At 34.4% G+C, this 20,515-nt stretch overlaps 1 protein-coding gene across 1 annotated transcript; it reads left to right on the top strand.

The window, feature by feature from the left end:
• The first annotated feature begins 16,254 nt into the window (after window positions 1-16,254).
• LOC139871677 (transmembrane 9 superfamily member 7-like) lies at window positions 16,255-20,249 on the top strand. The gene is made up of 7 exons (XM_071859404.1): window positions 16,255-16,456; window positions 17,475-17,639; window positions 17,768-17,877; window positions 18,114-18,222; window positions 18,323-18,435; window positions 18,555-18,705; window positions 18,805-20,249. Exons 1-7 carry the CDS (start codon window positions 16,340-16,342, stop codon window positions 19,960-19,962), a joined length of 1,923 nt encoding a protein of 640 aa, XP_071715505.1. The 5' UTR covers window positions 16,255-16,339; the 3' UTR covers window positions 19,963-20,249.
• Window positions 20,250-20,515: the final 266 nt, after the last annotated feature.

The following is a 20,515-nucleotide window of genomic DNA, read 5'->3' as shown; positions in this document are numbered from 1 at the left end:
TAGTCATTCATTTATTTCCATTATTAGTGTTATTGTTATTATTAATGCTATGAGCATTATTATTATTATCTATATCAAAATCAATAAAAGTAGTTTTATTATAATTATCATTTCCATTATCATTATTATTAAACTTTTCATTTTTTTAAAAAAAAAAAAAAAAAAAAAAAAACTAATATTACTATCACTATTATTAACACCAGTATTAACATTATCAATATTATTAATATATCAAATAAATAAATAAAATATAATTATGATATAAAACATAACTATATTAATATTTTTGTAATAAATATTAATTATATATTTAAGTATATAAGAATAAATTTATCTAAACAAGTTATTAGTGATATATATAATTTATTAATATAACAATTATATCACCAATAATAATGTATGTTAAGTTGTTCAGTTACAAGTATATGTGTTAATATATACCCTTGATATAGGTTCGTGAATCCAAGGCCAACCCTATACTTGTTCAATGACGTTATATGTATTTTTACTACAAAATACATTAGGTGAGTATATAGTCCCACTTTTAAACTCTAAATATTTCGGGATGAGAATACATGTATTTTATGTTTTACGATATGGACACAAGTAACTGAAAAATATGTTCCACGTTGAGTTGTACCACTGGCATACTTCCCTGTAGCTTGGTAACTAATATTTACAGCGGTATTGTAAACGCGAATCCTGTTGATAGATCTATCGGGCCTGACAACCCCAACCGGACTGGACGACCAGTATTCAACGGTTGCACAGTACTTCGTTTTGTGACTACACTTGGTACGGTGTAGTAAGATTTCATATTAAAGGGAATATGCGACGTGAAAATGTTAAGTATGGTTACCAAGTGCTCAACCACTTAGAATATTTTTATTGAAATGTTTATATACGAAATCTTGTGGTCCATTGTTATAACGCTGCTAGCATCAAACCTATATATCTCACCAACTTTATGTTGACCTTTTAAAGCATGTTATTCTCAGGTATAAATTAAGTCTTCCGCTGTGCAATAGCTCATATTAAGGACCTTATTTGGAGTCGATCATCGCAATGGAACCAAATGTTGAAGACTCCGTCCGAGAGGAATAGAACCGGTCATTTCAGTTGGTATCAGAGCGGTGGTCTTAGTGAACCAGGTCTTGCATTAGTGTGTCTAACTAGTAGCTGTTAGGATACATTAGTGAGTCTGGACTTTGACCGTGCCTGCATGTCAAAAGTTTTGCTTATCATTTCTAGTTGTAAATTATTTGCTTATTATCCTTAGGGAATTGCCTGCTTATCATTCATAAGTCTAGACACGTCTTACTGCATTTAGTGGATCGATAGTGTATAGACAAAATTTATATCTTAGCATATCTGTTACTTTGGACTTTAGTTGACATCTTTTCAAAGATTCTCCGTAATTTACGGGATTTTGGTATTATATATACATATGTAAAGCATGTATAGAAGAATATCAAATCTAATTTCTATAATCATTTCATACCAAAAATTCATTTTCAGATTATACAAGATGGATTCCGCATCTAGTTCGAATTCCTCAGATTATGACAGCTATGTCGATATGGATTTTCATTCAAGCTCCGAAGGCAGCATTACCGGAATGGATCAACCAATCTCCCATCATCTATTCTGGATGAATTGGGGGTGGGTTCGTAATATACTAAGTCACTGGAGACATGAAGAGGGTGATCCCTTCCATCCACCAAATTGCCCTCTTGGCGATGAACCTGAAGCACTTACTGGTGAACCTGTTCGAGAAACCATTTTCTCTCTCATTTCTAGAGTATCTCGTCACGATTATATACTATCCCATATTTCAGATCTTGTTCATTCGCTCACTCCAACCACCAATCATCCCGGTGTATTAGCAGAAGTTAACGAACTTCGCGCTCGCGTGACGGCTTTGGAGAATATGGTGCGAAGGTTACAAACACCAGCAGCAGCACCAGCAGCATAATCCGTACCACCATCATCAACACCGACAGTACCCATATTACCCTCAACCACAACCGCGTCGTAAACCTCAACATCATAATTTGTACCTCGGATATTAACATCACTCACCTCAATATCACTATCTGTACTTCGAGTATGATCTTCGTTTTACATATCATTTTATATCAATTATCTTCGCTTTACTTATCGTTCTATCTCATTTATTTTCGTTCGACATGGCAATTATGTAGTCTCTAATGTTCTAGAGGTCATATAATCAAGTGCCAACAATAAATCAAATGAGTATAATATCTTATTGACTCATTAAATCTATGATTACATCCGAAGAAAATATATATGCAAGTATATTTTCATAAAGATTGTAATTAAAAAATTCTTTCGTACAAACTGTTAATGATGAAAATATTTTAACGGGTGGGTAGTACCCGAGGAACATTTAGAATTTACATTAATAAGTTACATTGTACATTTTTCGAATCTGATTCAACGATCATTTGCTATCTTGCTTACAACTACCGATATTCGTATCTGTTCACCACCGAATAACCATTTTTATTCAAATTTCATATTTGGATTTTTATCTATCAGAATCCAACAAGTGGCATAATGAAGAAAACATTGGACAAAATAAAAAGTGCTAGAAACAAACAAATTAATTATGAGAAATTCTGTTAGGAACCCACGCTAACTGTTCCTAGTTAACTGTTTCCAGCTAACTGTTAATTCCGTATTACATTTTATCGCAATTTAGTTTATTGTTATTTAAGTTCTGTTATTTATTTTACGCACTTTAAATAACGGGACACGTATACAAGGTTTCGACCTATCATATCGACCCATCTATATATATATTTCGGAACAACCATAGACACTCTATATGTGAATGTTGGAGTTGGCTATACAGGGTTGAGGTTGATTCCAAAATATATATATACTTTGAGTTGTGATCGACACTGAGACCGGTACACGGGTCACGATACGTATTAATTAATTCAAATATTATATATTTAATTTATATATGAATATATTGGATCATTGTACAATCGGACTATTGGACTGCTAACTTTGGACAATTAAAATGAATTAAAATATTGATTATAACATATGAAACTAAACTAATCTTCAAGTTTGCCACTTGATTTCATCCTAAACCTCATTTGTATCTCGACGTTTACAATCCACGTACAAACCTATCAGGATTCTTGAAAATACTTCAATCGAGAAGATGAACCAGCCGTACTTCATCTACGGAAGAAAAGATTTATGCACCTGAAAAACTCTCGGAATCTGAGTCAACGCTTAACACGTAGCAGTGTAAATTCCTCTAGTGTTATTATTACCCAAAATAACTTTGCAATTTCTTTCCAAATTAGCCACTTTTATCACAGCTCCACTTTGACTTCTCAGTAAAACTAGTCTTATTATCATCTCGATATACATACGTTGTCCTTTCGCCGTCATTACTGGAGAACCTTTCACGACATCATGTACCAGCAGCTCGGCATCCTTTTGACGGAATCTGCAAGTCGTATTTTGAAAATCTCGTAGAACTTCTCCAATTATACCTACAACGTTTATCCTAAGAAATTCATACTCTGAATGTGAAGTTTCTGAAAAACACCCTGAACTATGAAGTAGTTCTTAAAATGCTGATGAAGCAGCAAAAACTGTAAACGAATTTAACAGTCAAAAGTTGACGACAAAGTATCATGTGTTGGTAAAGCTCAGAAAAAGAGGAGATTTGGAACCGGAAAACGGAGTGAGCAAAGTATGAAGGAAGGTGCGGATAAATCACAAGAACTGAATCTGCTTTCAAAGAATCCAAACGATTCAGAACCTGCTGAAACCGTCAGTATGAACCCTACTCCTTATTCTAAACCTTTCCAGATGATATTCTTCATCATCATCTTATATTAGATATTATAAGGTATCTTCATATCTCCTGTTATACATATTCTCCATATTTCTGGAGATATTTTCACAACTATCCTTATCTGAAATCATTAATCTCTCTGTAATATCTGCGTTACAGTACAAAAGAAACGGTGTTAGTTTCTAAATTCTGAAACCTTCAAAATTAAAATATGAATGTTTTGAAGTAGTGTTGGGAACTGATGCATGAATTAGTATAATATAATGAAATTTGATCAACTTCATTATATTACAATAAGTCATGTTGAGTTTCTAATGGAATGTGATGATTCACAGTACCGTCATCATGTGCCATGTTACACGGCTCTTACATTCTATCCAATTCCGAAATGTATTAAGAACAAATCATCTTGATAGTTCTATCTTCCTGGATATTCTGGTAATTTGACAAATCAAAATCATGCCATTACCATTTCTTTCTAAGAGCATTAGCTATGTTCATTCCAAATTTCATACCTACGAATTCCGGACCATTACTCGCTTGACTCGAGGACGGGAAGATATAAAACCCAACAACTACCCAGCATTTACAAACCATGTATATCGATGCAGATAGCAATATAGAGACACAGGAGAACTAGAAACACTATAAATACAAGAGTATAGTAGAAATAGATTCCTCTGGAGGTAGATGGAAAAGAAGAATCACAGATACGAAAGTTAGGAGTATATCAAGAATCAGGACTGGATGAAGCATATTGATGAATGCTTTAAAGTAGGAGTTAAGGAGGAAGAGTAGAAGATGTGAGATATGGAAGATATAGGAAAGAAAGAAGTGGATTTAGAGGGAAATATCCGACAGAGAAATCGAAACAGATTGCCGCATTAAATCAAAGAAGATCCTGAAATTTTTTTATTAATCGCTGAAGAACCAAATCTTAATACGTAAGATTTTCTTAAAAGCCCTTAAAATCCAGAAGTCAATAGTAGATACGTCATCGGTTGAAACGAATATATTTATTACTCATTTCACTCTTTTGTGATAGCTTCACTCGTACGCTTCACATAATCGAATCGTTTTATCTATATCTCTCAATAATGATAAAATTCCATTATTATCCTATATTCGTCATGAAAACATTCCTATTGTTATCCATGACGACCTCTATCAAATTTCGGGGACGAAATTTCTTTAACGGGTGGGTACTGTAACGACCCGGAAATTTCCGACCAAATTTAAAATCTAAACTTTATATGATTCCGACATGATAAGCAAAATTTGTAATGTTGAGTCTAGAAAGTTTGAAATCTATATTCGGATAATCAGTTACCCTTTGACCATGCTCGGTGATTCACGAACAAATGTTTGTAAATACATATGTATTTATAGATAAATGTAAATATAAATAATAATTTGAAATTTAAAATATAATTTAAACATTAGAATTGATAATGTAAAATAATATACATAATAATTAAGCAAAATTTGAAATGAATCTATATAAACATATATTATCTTCATGTATAATTAATTGTATATGCATATTATAATAAATAATCAAGATATGTATTTATATAATAGATAGTGGTTAAAATTATTATATTTAATAAAATATAAACCTATTGGAAGTACTTACAAATTAAAGTATAATTATTCTTATTTTCATTATTAACATTAATACTAGTAATATTAATATTATTAAGTTAAAACATATAGATATGAGATTTGTTATGTGTGATTTGTTATATTAACATTTTATTTTATTGTTATCATCAACAATAATATTATTATTATTAGTATTAATATTATTATCATTATTTGGTAATATAAGATTTATTAAAATTACAATCTTTAGTGCTCACTAAAAAAAAAAATAAAAAAAAATAATTTTTAAAACATTATTTAAAAAAAATATATATATAACTTTATATCATTACTGTTATTATTATGAATATTAATATTATTACTTATTAAATTTATGAATACCATTAATTAAAAATTAGGAAATTTAATTTAAAAATATTTTAACATAATATTATAATTTATGTATTTATAAATTATTAATATTTAGATATAAAGATAAAATAAATAAAAAAAGAAACGCGTAATTGATGTATATCTTTATCAGTTGTTACCTGTTCTTATCAACCTGTTTTACTCGTGATGCTAAACTCCAAGATCGACCCTACTACAATCAGCAATATATATTCACGTATTTGTGTATCTGTTTTTCATCTGTTAAATTTTTTTTTTCTCCTTTTTGATACTCCCTGTTCTTACACGATCGACCCAACAATCAAAAATCCAAATATAAAGCTTTGCAAAATGAATTAAATATTGTAATTTGTCCCCTTTATGATTCCTAGAACTCTTAAATCGTCAATACATCTCTACAGAATCATATCACAGAGGTTTATTTTTTTTTTTTTCTCGTTCGTGTTCATCATTGAACCAATTGAACATTAAACTGATTCGAAATGTTTTGGAGAAATGTATAAATGTTGAACTGTTCTAAAACGTGTTGTGAAGGTGTGTGTACAATCTCAGATTCTAATTCGATGAAACAAGAAAGAATTTCGGAGTCAAAGATTTTAGATAAAATCCAAATAAACGATTCAAAGAGTTAATTAGAGCAGTAGGCGTTGTTGGTATTGAAGTTAATGGTTCATAAAGAGTATATGAATCATTTTGAACATAATTCGTATTATAGATTTTCTCTAAAATCGATTATAGATCAAAATCAGACATCGAGTTTATGAAACCCAAGAACACGAACGGTTTCAGTATGTCTCTTTTTAATCTTTGTACATAAAACAATCCAACAAAATATTATATGTTTCTATGTGGATTGAGTGTCTTAAAATCAGAGAAATGATTGTAGTTATCCTGGATTAATTTGAGTCGATTGTAATTTGGGAGAGAAGAGGAAGAACCTGTAAATAATACGGGTTAAATAATATCAGATTCAGTATTATTTCGGAAATAAGGCAATAGCCCAACTGGTTTGTGTGTTCTTCGGGGTAACGTGAGGTCGGGTGTTTGATACTGTGCTGAGACAATTTTTTTTGGAAAAGCCCATCTTAATTAAGGTAGTCATTCATTTATTTCCATTATTAGTGTTATTGTTATTATTAATGCTATGAGCATTATTATTATTATCTATATCAAAATCAATAAAAGTAGTTTTATTATAATTATCATTTCCATTATCATTATTATTAAACTTTTCATTTTTTAAAAAAAAAAAAAAAAAAAAAAAAAAACTAATATTACTATCACTATTATTAACACCAGTATTAACATTATCAATATTATTAATATATCAAATAAATAAATAAAATATAATTATGATATAAAACATAACTATATTAATATTTTTGTAATAAATATTAATTATATATTTAAGTATATAAGAATAAATTTATCTAAACAAGTTATTAGTGATATATATAATTTATTAATATAACAATTATATCACCAATAATAATGTATGTTAAGTTGTTCAGTTACAAGTATATGTGTTAATATATACCCTTGATATAGGTTCGTGAATCCAAGGCCAACCCTATACTTGTTCAATGACGTTATATGTATTTTTACTACAAAATACATTAGGTGAGTATATAGTCCCACTTTTAAACTCTAAATATTTCGGGATGAGAATACATGTATTTTATGTTTTACGATATGGACACAAGTAACTGAAAAATATGTTCCACGTTGAGTTGTACCACTGGCATACTTCCCTGTAGCTTGGTAACTAATATTTACAGCGGTATTGTAAACGCGAATCCTGTTGATAGATCTATCGGGCCTGACAACCCCAACCGGACTGGACGACCAGTATTCAACGGTTGCACAGTACTTCGTTTTGTGACTACACTTGGTACGGTGTAGTAAGATTTCATATTAAAGGGAATATGCGACGTGAAAATGTTAAGTATGGTTACCAAGTGCTCAACCACTTAGAATATTTTTATTGAAATGTTTATATACGAAATCTTGTGGTCCATTGTTATAACGCTGCTAGCATCAAACCTATATATCTCACCAACTTTATGTTGACCTTTTAAAGCATGTTATTCTCAGGTATAAATTAAGTCTTCCGCTGTGCAATAGCTCATATTAAGGACCTTATTTGGAGTCGATCATCGCAATGGAACCAAATGTTGAAGACTCCGTCCGAGAGGAATAGGACCGGTCATTTCAGAGGCCGAATGCCAACGGGCTGAAAAAGTGTTACGAATGCGGGCAGACGGGCCATTTCAGAAACGAGTGCCCGAACAAACGAAAGGATGGCAGACCACTGCGTGCTAGAGCTTTTAATGTTAATGCAAGGGATGCACGCGATAACCCTGACTTGGTGACAGGTATATTCACAATCAACAATCTTTTAGCTTCTGTCTTGTTTGATACTGGTGCGGATAGAAGTTATGTATGTAGACATTTTTGCGATAAGATTAATTGGTCATTAGTCCCGTTAAAAGAAAGTATGCTTGTCGAGGTCGCAAATGGAAAACTTGAAAAGGTTGACCATATTAGTCGTGGAGCTATTATCAACATAGCTGGTGCATATTTCGAAATTGATTTGATACCTATCAAACTGGGAAGCTTTGACGTAATCATTGGTATGGATTGGTTGAGTAAGATAAAGGCCGATATTATCTGTGGAGATAAAGCACTTCGCATACCACAAGGAGATGGCGAACCACTGGTTATCTATGGAGAGAGATGTACCTCGAAGTTGAACCTCATTAATTGCGTGAAAGCGCAAAAGATTATGAAGAAGGGACGTTTTGCTGTCCTAGCACATGTGAAAGCGGTAGAAACTGAGAAGAAGAGCGTGAACGACGTTCGAATTGTGAACGAATTCTCCGATGACTTCCCAGAGGAATTACCTGGATTGCCGCCGCAGAGAGCAGTAGAGTTTCAGATTGATTTAGTGCCAGGAGCTGCACCTGTAGCTCGCGCACCTTATAGACTCGCACCTTCCGAGATGCAAGAATTACAGAGTCAACTACAAGAGCTGTTAGATCGAGGGTTTATCCAACCAAGTTTCTCGCCTTGGAGCGCACCTGTTCTGTTTGTGAAGAAGAAGGATGGATCCTTCCGTATGTGTATCGACTACCGTGAACTCAACAAATTGACTATCAAGAATCGGTATCCTCTTCCACGAATTGACGATCTTTTTGACCAACTACAAGGATCGAGTGTCTACTCAAAGATCGATTTGCGATCCGGTTATCACCAGTTGAGGGTGAAGGAAAGTGACGTGATGAAAACTGCATTCAGAACCCGCTATGGTCATTATGAGTTTCTTGTGATGCCATTCGGTTTGACAAATGCACCTGCCGTGTTCATGGACCTCATGAATCGTGTCTGCAAGCCTTACTTGGACAAGTTTGTTATCGTCTTCATAGATGATATCCTTATCTACTCTAAGAGCGAAGAAGAACATGATCAACACCTCCGATTAGTGCTTGAACTCTTAAGACAAGAGCAACTTTACGCCAAATTCTCCAAGTGTGAATTTTGATTGAAGGAAGTACAGTTTTTGGGTCATGTTGTGAGCGACCAGGGTATCAAAGTTGATCCCGCCAAGATTGAAGCCATCAGCAAGTGGGAGACCCCCACTACTCCGACGCATATTCGCCAATTCCTAGGTCTCGCCGATTACTATCGAAGATTCATCGAAGGATTTTCTCTGATTGCGCGTCCTTTGACCGCGCTGACTCACAAGGGCAAGAAGTTCATTTGGGAACCCGCACACGAATCAGCATTCCAAACTTTGAAGAAGAAGTTAACCACCGCACCTATCCTATCACTTCCTGAAGGCAGTGACGACTTTGTTATTTATTGCGATGCTTCGAAGAGTGGTTTTGGTTGTGTACTGATGCAATGATCAAAGGTTATTGCCTATGCCTCCCGCCAATTGAAGATTCACGAGCGGAACTACACTACACATGATCTTGAACTTGAAGCCATTGTCTTTGCACTCAAATTGTGGAGACATTATTTGTATGGAACTAAGAGCACTATCTTCACCGATCACAAGAGTCTCCAGCACATCTTTGATCAGAAGCAACTGAATATGAGACAGCGTCGATGGATCGAGACGCTTAACGACTACGATTGTGAACTCCGTTATCACCCTGGCAAGGCCAATGTTGTAGCTGACGCTTTAAGCCGAAAGGAGAAGACGACACCTCTTCGTGTTAGGGCTCTGAACATCACCATCCATTCGAACCTCAACAGCCAGATCAGAGTAGCCCAAGTTGAGGCTCTCAAGGAGGAGAATATATCTCACGAACTTTTGAACATACTTGTCTCTCGATTCGAGGTTAGGGAGTCTGGACTCCGATGTTACGCCGGAAGAATTTGGGTACCTCTTTATGGAGATCTACGGAACCTGATACTTGATGAAGCACACAAGTCGAGATATTCGATTCATCCTGGAGAGGGAAAAATGTACCACGACCTTAAATAACAGTATTGGTGGCCGAATCTTAAGAAGGACGTTGCGACTTATGTTGGTAAGTGTTTGACTTGCTCAAAGGTTAAAGCCGAGCATCAGAGACCTTCTGGTTTACTTCAACAACCGGAAATCCCACAATGGAAGTGGGAAAGGATAACAATGGATTTTATCACCAAGCTGCCAAAGACGGTGGGCGGATACGATACCATTTGGGTTATTGTTGACCGCCTCACCAAATCTGCACACTTTATAGCGATGAAGGAAACTGATACAATGGAGAGACTTGCTCAATCATACATTAAATAGGTTGTATCTCGTCATGGTGTACCTTTATCGATCATCTCAGATCGCGATCCCCGTTTTGCTTCTAGATTTTGGCATTCTTTGCAAGAAGCCATGGGAACTCGTCTCGACATGAGCACTGCTTATCATCCTCAGACTGACGGGCAAAGTGAGCGAACGATTCAGACCTTGGAAGACATGTTGCGTGCATGTGTCATTGATTTTGGAAAGGCTTGGGAAAGACATTTGCCACTCGCCGAATTCTCGTACAACAACAGTTATCACTCGAGCATTAATGCCGCACCTTTCGAAGCATTGTATGGCCGTAAGTGCCGATCTCCTATTTGTTGGGCCGAAGTAGGCGAAAAGCAAATCACCGGACCCGAGGTAGTCCGCGAAACGACGGAGAAGATTGCTCAGATTTAAGCTAGACTTAAGACTGCCCGTGATCGCCAAAAGAGTTATGCCGATCTTAAACGTAAGGACTTTGAATTTAATGTTGGTGATCGTGTAATGTTGAAGGTTGCACCTTGGAAAGGTCTGATCCGTTTTGGAAAACGTGGAAAGTTTAACCCATGATACATTGGTCCTTTCGAGATCTTGGAACGTGTTGGACCAGTTGCATACCGTTTGGATCTACCAGCACAATTGAGCTCAGTTCATCCTACCTTCCATGTATCGAACTTGAAGAAGTGTCTTGGTGCACCCGAACTTATCATACCATTGGAAGAACTTACTATTGACGACAAACTCCACTTTGTGGAGGAACCTGTTGAAATTATGGATCGTGAGATCAAAACTTTGAAACGCAACAAGATTCCGATCGTCCGAGTACGATGGAATGCCAAACGAGGACCTGAGTTTACTTGGGAGCGAGAGGATCAAATGATGCGAAAGTATCCTCACCTTTTCCCGACTCCTCCATCTACCTCAGCTTAAATTTCGGGACGAAATTTTCTTTAACAGGTGGGTAATGTAACGACCCTGTAATTTCCAACGTTATTTTATTAATAATTATTATTATTAATACGTGTGATTAAACGAATGTATGTTATTACATTTACATGTTACCATGATTGCCCGAACTTGACTTTAATTGCCCGAAACGTCTTTGTGACACCCGAAACTTTCACGAATAATATTTTTAGATATTATTTACATTCATGATTAAATTTATTAATCATTTTAATTAACTAAGGCTATTAGTTAGTTACTTGGGCTTTAATTGGTTTAACTTGTGATTTATTTGAACTTGGGCTTTGTTAGTGTAATGGACTCATGTTATTAGACTTCCAAGCCCACCCTACACTACTAGTGGACTTAGTTAGCCCATACTACATGTAAGTATTAGTTTCAAAGTGTAACTAGTTAGTCATTTACAAAAGGAATCTAGTTATGTCTTAATCCCCATGCATAGCCATCCTTTAACCACCTTTTATGAACTTTTCATGCTAGTATCCACCAAACAACACCCTCCCCCTTTGAGGTTGCTACTGGCCGTCACTTTTCATGGGGGATGGGGAGTTAAAATTTCTTTTTACTTACTACTCTAACTTGTATTCACTTCACAATTCAAACACACATTCATCTCTCATTTTCTCTCAACCATTCTCTCTCACTTTTCTCTACTTCCTTGTAAGTTTTATGAACTAATCCTCTTCCTTTTCTCTTGAATAAAACCGAATTCAAGAACACATTCATCATCATCTTTTGTTCATTATTTGTTGTTTGATACTTACTAATTGTTGTTTACTTACTTACTTGTTATTCTTTATTAACTTTCAAGAATCTAACTTTCTAGTTTTAATTCTTCTTTTATCTTGAACCTTCAAGAACATACAAGACATAAACTCTCTAGTTTATGATCTTCACTTAATACTTGTTATAAGTTTATAAAGTTCATGGTTGAAAGACATACTTGTAGTTCTTGAAGTAAACTTAAAGTTTACTTTCTAAAGATCAAACTTTGGTTTGAATCTTTAAAGTATGAACAACCATGAACCTTTTCTTGTTTATTTAAGATTACTTCTTCAATTTATGATCTTTAATTTCATGTAGTTAGTTTATATGGTCAAGTACTACAAGTTAGTCTTGATCTCATATCTCTTGAACAAATTAAGTTAACTTTGAAAGTTGAAGACCACACAAATAAGTTTTCTTTAAATATAACTTTGGATCTAGACTTTTGAGTCTTGGATCTTCAAGATCAAACTAAGAACCATGTTCTACTACTTATGATCTTGATTAGTTAGTTTACTTTCAAGTTTGTAACTTATTATTAGTCTTATAGTCCATGTATGTGTTAGATCTAAGACCTTGATGCAACTTTGGTTCATCAAACTTCATACAACTCTTAAGTGAGTTGTGCTTCATGTCTTAGACTTGCACATGGGTTATGATGGTCAAGACTTGGTTAAGATGATGTAGATACATCAATGAGTTGTACACTTGAAGTTATATGCATCAAGGATGAGAACCATGATGAACATCAAGCACCAAGACCACCGGAACCCTTTTTAAACTCACTGTTCTGTCCAAAACCTACTGACCTGATGCTTCTGGAACAGACCAGTAGACCTGGGCTATTCTAACCTTTATTTTTAGATAGAACTTTTCGAGTAGATAACTTTTCATATAGGACTCGTCTTAATCCGAGTTACGGTTTAGGAATTATGGCCCTCCGATCGTTACTATGTCCTTTAACGTTGTGCAGAAATTTCTGACCTACTCGCACTTAGACCGTCGCCACGGTCAAACCAAGACGAGTTTGCTTCTGTAAATTTTACCACACTTAAGGGACTCATAGACGGAGCCATGGCCACTGGTCTCACCTTAATTCAGTAAGGGTAGAGGCCGTGGTGACTGATCGAAGTCAGCCTTTGTTTTAAACTACTTTCATAAACGAAACTTACCTTACGCCTTTTGTTTAATGATGAATGATGATGACCCTTAAGACCTTAAATACATAATTTTAAACCTATTAAGACGATTTACTGACTTAGTACTATTTGACTTAGGTTGAGGACTTCGGACCATTTACTTGCACACCTTTCCCGACTACTACTTTACCGCTACATATCATTGTGAGTTATACCATTCCCTTTTTACTTTAACTTATTTTGGGAACTGAGAATACATGCGAATTTTATGTTTTACATACTAGGCACGAGTACTTAAACTTTATATATGTGTGGGTTATATAACGGCAGAAACCTTCCCTTTAGCTCGGTAACGTTTAATCATTGGTTTATGAACCGGTGAACGCGAATCTTAGATATGGATCCATAGGGTTTGACATCCCCACTCGGGCTAGTCGCGCTAGCAGTCAACGAGTGTTTAATACTTCGTAAACATACGCACTCGCCAAGTGTACTTTCAGGGGGTATTTTAAACGTTAAGTTAGTTACCAAGTGCCCACGGTTAACATATACTTTATCATACTGTTTTGAAACGCTCTTTGTAGCACTGAAATCTCGTGGCCTACCTTACATACTGTTATACTTAAACTATAGCTCACCAACCGTTGTGTTGACGTTTTTAAGCATGTATTTCTCAGGTGCTTGAGGTTGCTTCCGCTGTGTACTAGTCGTGCTGTAGAACCCGCTGCTTAGAGTTGTCCACGCATGAACTACTTTACTTTGCATTCAAACATTCGTACTTTTGAACTATGACTTGTAACGACCATTGTGGTCACATACACTTATTATTTGCTTCTACTTAGTGAAGCATGCTTTTGAAATGTAAAACATTTGATGTCGGTTATGACATCACCTTTTTTTTATCATGAATGCAACTACTTTAATTACAGCATATAGTACTTAACCTTGTAATGATCATGTTGTTGATGATTCGTACACGATGGTTTTGTACGGGGCATCACAAGTGACGTGAAGGATATATGCTAATTTTGGTGGATTTGAAAGATTATTTGAGGGATGATTGAATAAAAGGTTCATTATATTGTTTTTAAGCATATAGAGATTTCTATTTGATATATAGATACGTAGAAGATAGAAGATTAAAGTTGAAAAGAATAAAGAACATAGACAGTTATGGCAGTTTAGAAAGTTAAAGTTGAATAAAGAGTATATTTTTTCATGTTCAAATTACGGTAAGAAAGTTTACTTTTAACTCATAATATATATCCGGTTCAACTAAACCTTTACAAATATATAAACCTTTTTTTGTTGTAACCTTTACAAATATATTACTTCTTGTGAGAACAAGATACCTTACTAGGTCATTATCAATATTTGGTTATTGTTAAGCATAAAATTTTTCTTATATTTGTAATATATTCACTTCACCAAACACTTATGTTAAATTGGTGTCCAAAGGTAAATTGACAAGAAACAAAACAAATTAGATTGGGTTGAATTAACCTCCTTAGTAAAACACAAAAAGTATGAACAGTGTTAAAGGTAGAAAAGTAATTTTAATCGTAAATATACATAAAAGTCATGAGAATTAGGGCATTATAATATATCATATATTATTAAAATAATTTTGCTAGCTGTCATTAACACACGTAAGACACTTGTATCTTGCAGTTAATTATTAGATTTATAGTAACGGGTAACTAATAATACAAGTGTTTTAAGCTCATTTATAGACTTTGAAGACTATAGTTAGTAAAATCTTTATTTATTTATTAGTATTATACTTATTGTTATTGTTATTGTTATATAAAATCAAAATATAAAAACAAATAAATTGAACATTTATTTAAATAACTAACATCATCCTTTTCCATACGTTGACAGAGGACTAACATCGCTTAAAACTATACACACATAGCAAAAAATGTATAATATACAAACTATTAGACTAAAACCGAAAATTACAAGTGGAAATAGCAAAAACTAGTTGTGGAGCCCTCGCTTCGCGTCGGGGGTTCCGTTTTGAATGCGAGTTAAAAAAAAAAAGTCTTGATCTATTTTGCAAAAAAGAATTTTTTTTGACATCTAACATTGAAGGGTTGTTCCTTTTGCGAAAGTTGCTTCTTTTAGCGTTCCTTTTTTTTTTTTTTTTTTTTAAGTTAGTAGATTTTTTTTTTTGTAAAAAAGAACGTTTTTCGACATCTTTTGGTAGCATTGAAGGGTTGTTTCTTTTATGGAAGTTGCATCTTTTATCGTTGAGGGAAAAAAAGGTAGTTGATTTTTTTATAAAAAAGAATTTTTTTCGACATCTTTTGGTAACATTGAAGGGTTAGTTCTTTTACGAAAGTTGTTTCTTTTATCGTTGGAGACAAAAAAAAGGTGAAATGACTGAGATACCCCCGATTACTATTGATGAATAGTGAAACAGTGTTTTCTCTTTTAGATAATAAAATTATGTGGTGGATTTATAGTGAATGAAAAGTGTTGTGATTAAATTATAAAGTGTGAGAAGTATGTGATAAGTTTGTAAAAAATATAAAGTTAAATATTATAGAGGTTGGGGTGGAATTGTAAACATCAAAGGTCTTGGGGCGAATGTGTAAGGTATGTGAAGTAGGCTATTCTTTTAGTGTATTTCTTTTAGATATAAAGTATAATATAATATAATATAATATAATATAATATAATATAATATAATATAATATAATATAATATAATATAATAATATATAATATAATATAATATAATAATATAATATAATATAATAATTAGCGTGCCATTTCATTATTAATTTCTCGACACACAATACACGGGTTCCTTCTACCACAGCAAATCACTGGAGATGGAGATCCGAAAATGAAACGGAGCTCTGATGGATTCATATCAACTATCATCATCATCTCAATCATCTTCTTCATTTCATCATCTGAATCATTCTATCTTCCCGGCGTTGCTCCACGCGATTTTCAAAGAGTACGTACAGATCAATCATTGCCGTTAATTTTCACGATTTAATTTTGTATATGTAACTTTAATCGGATACATACGTACGTATTTAACACGAACATTTCATTGTTGGCTTTGATTTTAGTTTAGTTCTATACAGATCTAGGTTAGGAGTTAGGTTTTTGAGGTTTTCGGTTCAAATTGAAGTAGCTGATTTGATGATTACACTGTGTATATTTCTGATCTGTAGTGTATTTATACGATTGATGTATGTATAGAATGCTTTACTTGTTTGCATTATGCTAGATGTATCTTATAGACGGATTTATGTTATATATATGTTTTATGTATTATTTTGTAGTATACTAGTATATCGACTGCTAAGTAACCACCAAGGCATTGCCTTAGTGGTATAAGCTCTGAGTTGGATCTGAGTCCTAGTTGGCGCAGGATCGAATCCAGGGGAGGTTTTCTCAAGGATTCTGTTGTTTTGAATAAAAGTGTATGCCTTAAGGCACTCGGTTTAATCCAAAGCACACCGGGTACCCAATGTAGCGTGGGTGTGTGAAGATTTTCCTCCTAACGCGTGTGTGGGTGATAAATGAGAGCATTCGATGTCGAAATAGCCGTTCAATAAAGAATATCAACTTGCTAAGTAATACGGAGTAGTTAGTTAGTGTGAAGTGCTGATCAACGTGAGTGGTGAATGAGTGAGTGTATGGTGCTTTAGTAAACATCGATTTTTCATTGAACTACTCGTTTCCAGATCCGATGAGAACTTGACTTGTAAATACGGCGGTAAATGTGTTTACTGGCAAGTGTAATTACGTTTCCATTGTATAAACGGTCTTGACATTTTGCCTGCAGCGGACCTTTTGAGATCTGAAAAATAATGAATTAGGTGTTTGATTTGCAAATATTTTTGAACTTGTTTTAATTAAAGTGTTTATATGAGAAATTTACATGTGAAGTTCATCTCAGTAGTTTTGTCTTGTAAGAGTGTTGATACCTGCTTAATTGTTCAAGAAATTGCTAATCTTACCAGGGTGATGATCTTCAAGTTAAAGTGAACAAGCTTTCTTCTACCAAAACACAACTTCCTTATGAGTACTATTACTTGAATTATTGTAAGCCTAAGCATGTTACAAACAGTGCTGAAAATTTGGGGGAGGTGCTTAGAGGTGACCGCATTGAGAATTCAGTGTACACGGTGAGTACCTTCCCTTTCAATTATAGGTCAAGGTTAACATGACCTCTGTTCCATTATTAAGCATCATTATTTCTTTGTGTGTGTTATTATATTAATTTGTATTTGTAATCTTAAAATTATAATTTCAGTTTCTTATGAGAGAGGAACAACCATGCAAAGTTGGTTGCCGAGTTAAGCTTGATGCTGCAACTGCAAAGAAATTTAAAGAAAAAATTGACGATGAGTACAGAGTTAACATGTATGTGTAACTGTGAGCCTTTTTAAACTTTCAATGACATCACAATATACCTTATGCGCCCCACAAGAATTTTTTAAAACATGCTTTCTGAAAGTATCAGAAGCAGTACAAATATGTGTTGTTTCTTGAAAACGTTATGAAATCATTACATAAATCTACCCTTACAGATTCATCGCTGAATAGGTGCAACTGACTTATGTTTTTATTTATATATCTGATTTTGCTACACGATTCAGGATCTTAGATAATCTCCCAGTTGCTGTTCTTAGACAAAGACGAGATGGTAGTCAGTCAACCACTTACGAACACGGTTTCCGTGTTGGTTTTAAGGGAAACTATGCAGGGGTAAGCTTGATATGCAAACCAAAAGCACTTGATTTCTTGCTTGATATTTCGGTTGACCCATAATGATATGAATCAAAGATCTCTTGTTTTGTATTTTCAGAGCAAAGAAGAAAAGTATTTCATCAATAATCATTTGAGCTTTAGAGTCATGTATCACAAGGATCTTGAGACTGATTCTGCTCGTATTGTAGGTTTTGAAGTTACTCCAAACAGGTATTGTTCTTCGTTCTGGATTTATGTGTGCCCCTGTTAAATCTTATAATTTACATATATCTTTATATATTAGCTCGTTTTCTTTTTGTCCGAACCATGTCCTAAACTTATGTTAACAGTATAAATCACGAGTATAAAGATTGGGATGAGAAGAACCCTCAACTAACAACATGCAACCAAAATACCAAAAATATAATTCAAGGAAGCACTGTACCTCAGGAAGTTGACACCGATAAGGAGGTTGTATTTACTTATGACGTTACTTTTAAGGTACTACATTTTGATTCCCTTCTGCTTATCCTTGCACTATGCAATTGGAAATACAAAACAATGATCAAAATTTTTTCTCATCAATTTTAAATTTTTCAGGAGAGTGATATCAAGTGGGCTTCACGTTGGGACACATACCTCCTTATGAACGATGATCAAATTCATTGGTTTTCAATCATAAACTCATTAATGATAGTCCTATTCCTTTCAGGAATGGTAGCTATGATAATGATGAGAACACTCTACAAAGATATTGCTCAGTACAATCAATTAGACACACAAGATGAAGCTCAAGAAGAAACTGGATGGAAACTTGTCCATGGAGACGTTTTTCGTGCTCCAGAACATTCCGGATTACTCTCTGTTTATGTCGGGACCGGTGTACAGCTTTTTGGAATGACTTTAGTAACCATGATATTCGCATCTCTCGGGTTCTTATCGCCATCAAATCGTGGTGGCCTTATGACTGCTATGGTTCTTTTATGGGTATTTATGGGACTATTTGGCGGTTATTCATCAGCTCGTATATACAAAATGTTCAAAGGTACCGAATGGAAGAAGAATACATTAAAAACATCCTTCATGTTTCCCGGCATTCTATTTGCAATTTTCTTCGTTCTGAACGCTTTGATCTGGGAAGAAAAGTCTTCCGGAGCTGTACCGTTTGGAACCATGATTGCACTTGTTTGTTTATGGTTCGGGATATCGGTCCCGCTAGTCTTTGTTGGTAGCTACTTGGGTTTCAAAAAACCCGCACTTGAAGATCCAGTAAAAACTAACAAAATCCCGAGACAAGTACCCGAGCAAGCTTGGTACATGAAACCTGTTTTCTCAATTCTCATAGGTGGAATCCTTCCTTTTGGGGCGGTTTTCATTGAGCTATTCTTCATTTTAACCTCCATTTGGTTGAACCAGTTTTACTACATATTTGGGTTTCTGTTCATCGTGTTTGTGATCTTGATCATCACATGCGCTGAGATCACAGTCGTGCTTTGTTACTTTCAGTTATGTAGTGAAGATTACAATTGGTGGTGGCGGGCTTATTTGACAGCTGGCTCGTCCGCATTGTACCTTTTTCTCTACTCGATTTTCTATTATTTTACCAAGTTGGAAATTACAAAGTTGGTTTCGGCTATCCTTTACTTTGGGTACATGTTGATCGCTTCGTATGCGTTCTTTGTTTTGACGGGTACAATTGGTTTCTATGCTTGTCTTTGGTTTGTTCGCAAGATTTATGGATCAGTGAAGATAGACTGAGCTAACGAAGAAAAGTCAAAGGTCAACAGAAGGTTTAAGAATATATATGAATGTGACAGATAGAAGAAAGCAGTGTAGAGTAGAGTCCAATCCAGTTGTCATTGGGCATACACAATCATGAAGAATCGTGCACTAGTTTAGAGAAAAAAAAAAAAAAATTCAAGCCGTAAAAAGACTTTTATGATTGGTTAGTTTCTAGAATATGTTTTTGGTTTTATTTTATATATTGAATGAATTTTTGTATCTTATATGAACTGAACTGCAATCATGTGATATCATTATTGTTATGTTGGTCTCTGAATCCTAGCCAATCGACTGTAGAAGCCTTTGTGCAGGACGCATGTTCTTTGTCTTTCCTTCCATTTGTTTAGATATATATCAACTTTATGAAAATGATTCTGTAGTATTTGAAGGAACGTACTTCACAAATCTATCAAGCCCCCATTCACGTGAGCGTGATTTAGGGAGTGAAATCATTGTGGGTCAAAGCGGTTGTTGTTGGTGGCAAAAGGTTGGTAACCGGTGGCGAGTTTAGTAAAGGAGTCACGGCGTC

The sequence above is a fragment of the Rutidosis leptorrhynchoides genome, chromosome 10, assembly GCF_046630445.1.
Source record: "Rutidosis leptorrhynchoides isolate AG116_Rl617_1_P2 chromosome 10, CSIRO_AGI_Rlap_v1, whole genome shotgun sequence".
NCBI classification, from domain to species: Eukaryota; Viridiplantae; Streptophyta; class Magnoliopsida; order Asterales; family Asteraceae; genus Rutidosis; species Rutidosis leptorrhynchoides.
Note: the sequence above shows the minus strand (reverse complement) of the source record. Positions and strands in the feature narration are given on the sequence as shown.

What these genes read in the sequence shown, in the direction of transcription:
- LOC139871677 (XM_071859404.1), top strand. Translation starts at nt 16,340, where the DNA reads ATGAAACGGAGCTCTGATGGATTCATATCAACTATCATCATCATCTCA. An exon ending in TTTGAAGTTACTCCAAACAG is followed by an intron (nt 18,436 to 18,554) that starts GTATTGTTCTTC and finishes TTATGTTAACAG; the next exon opens with TATAAATCACGAGTATAAAG. An exon ending in CTTATGACGTTACTTTTAAG is followed by an intron (nt 18,706 to 18,804) that starts GTACTACATTTT and finishes TAAATTTTTCAG; the next exon opens with GAGAGTGATATCAAGTGGGC.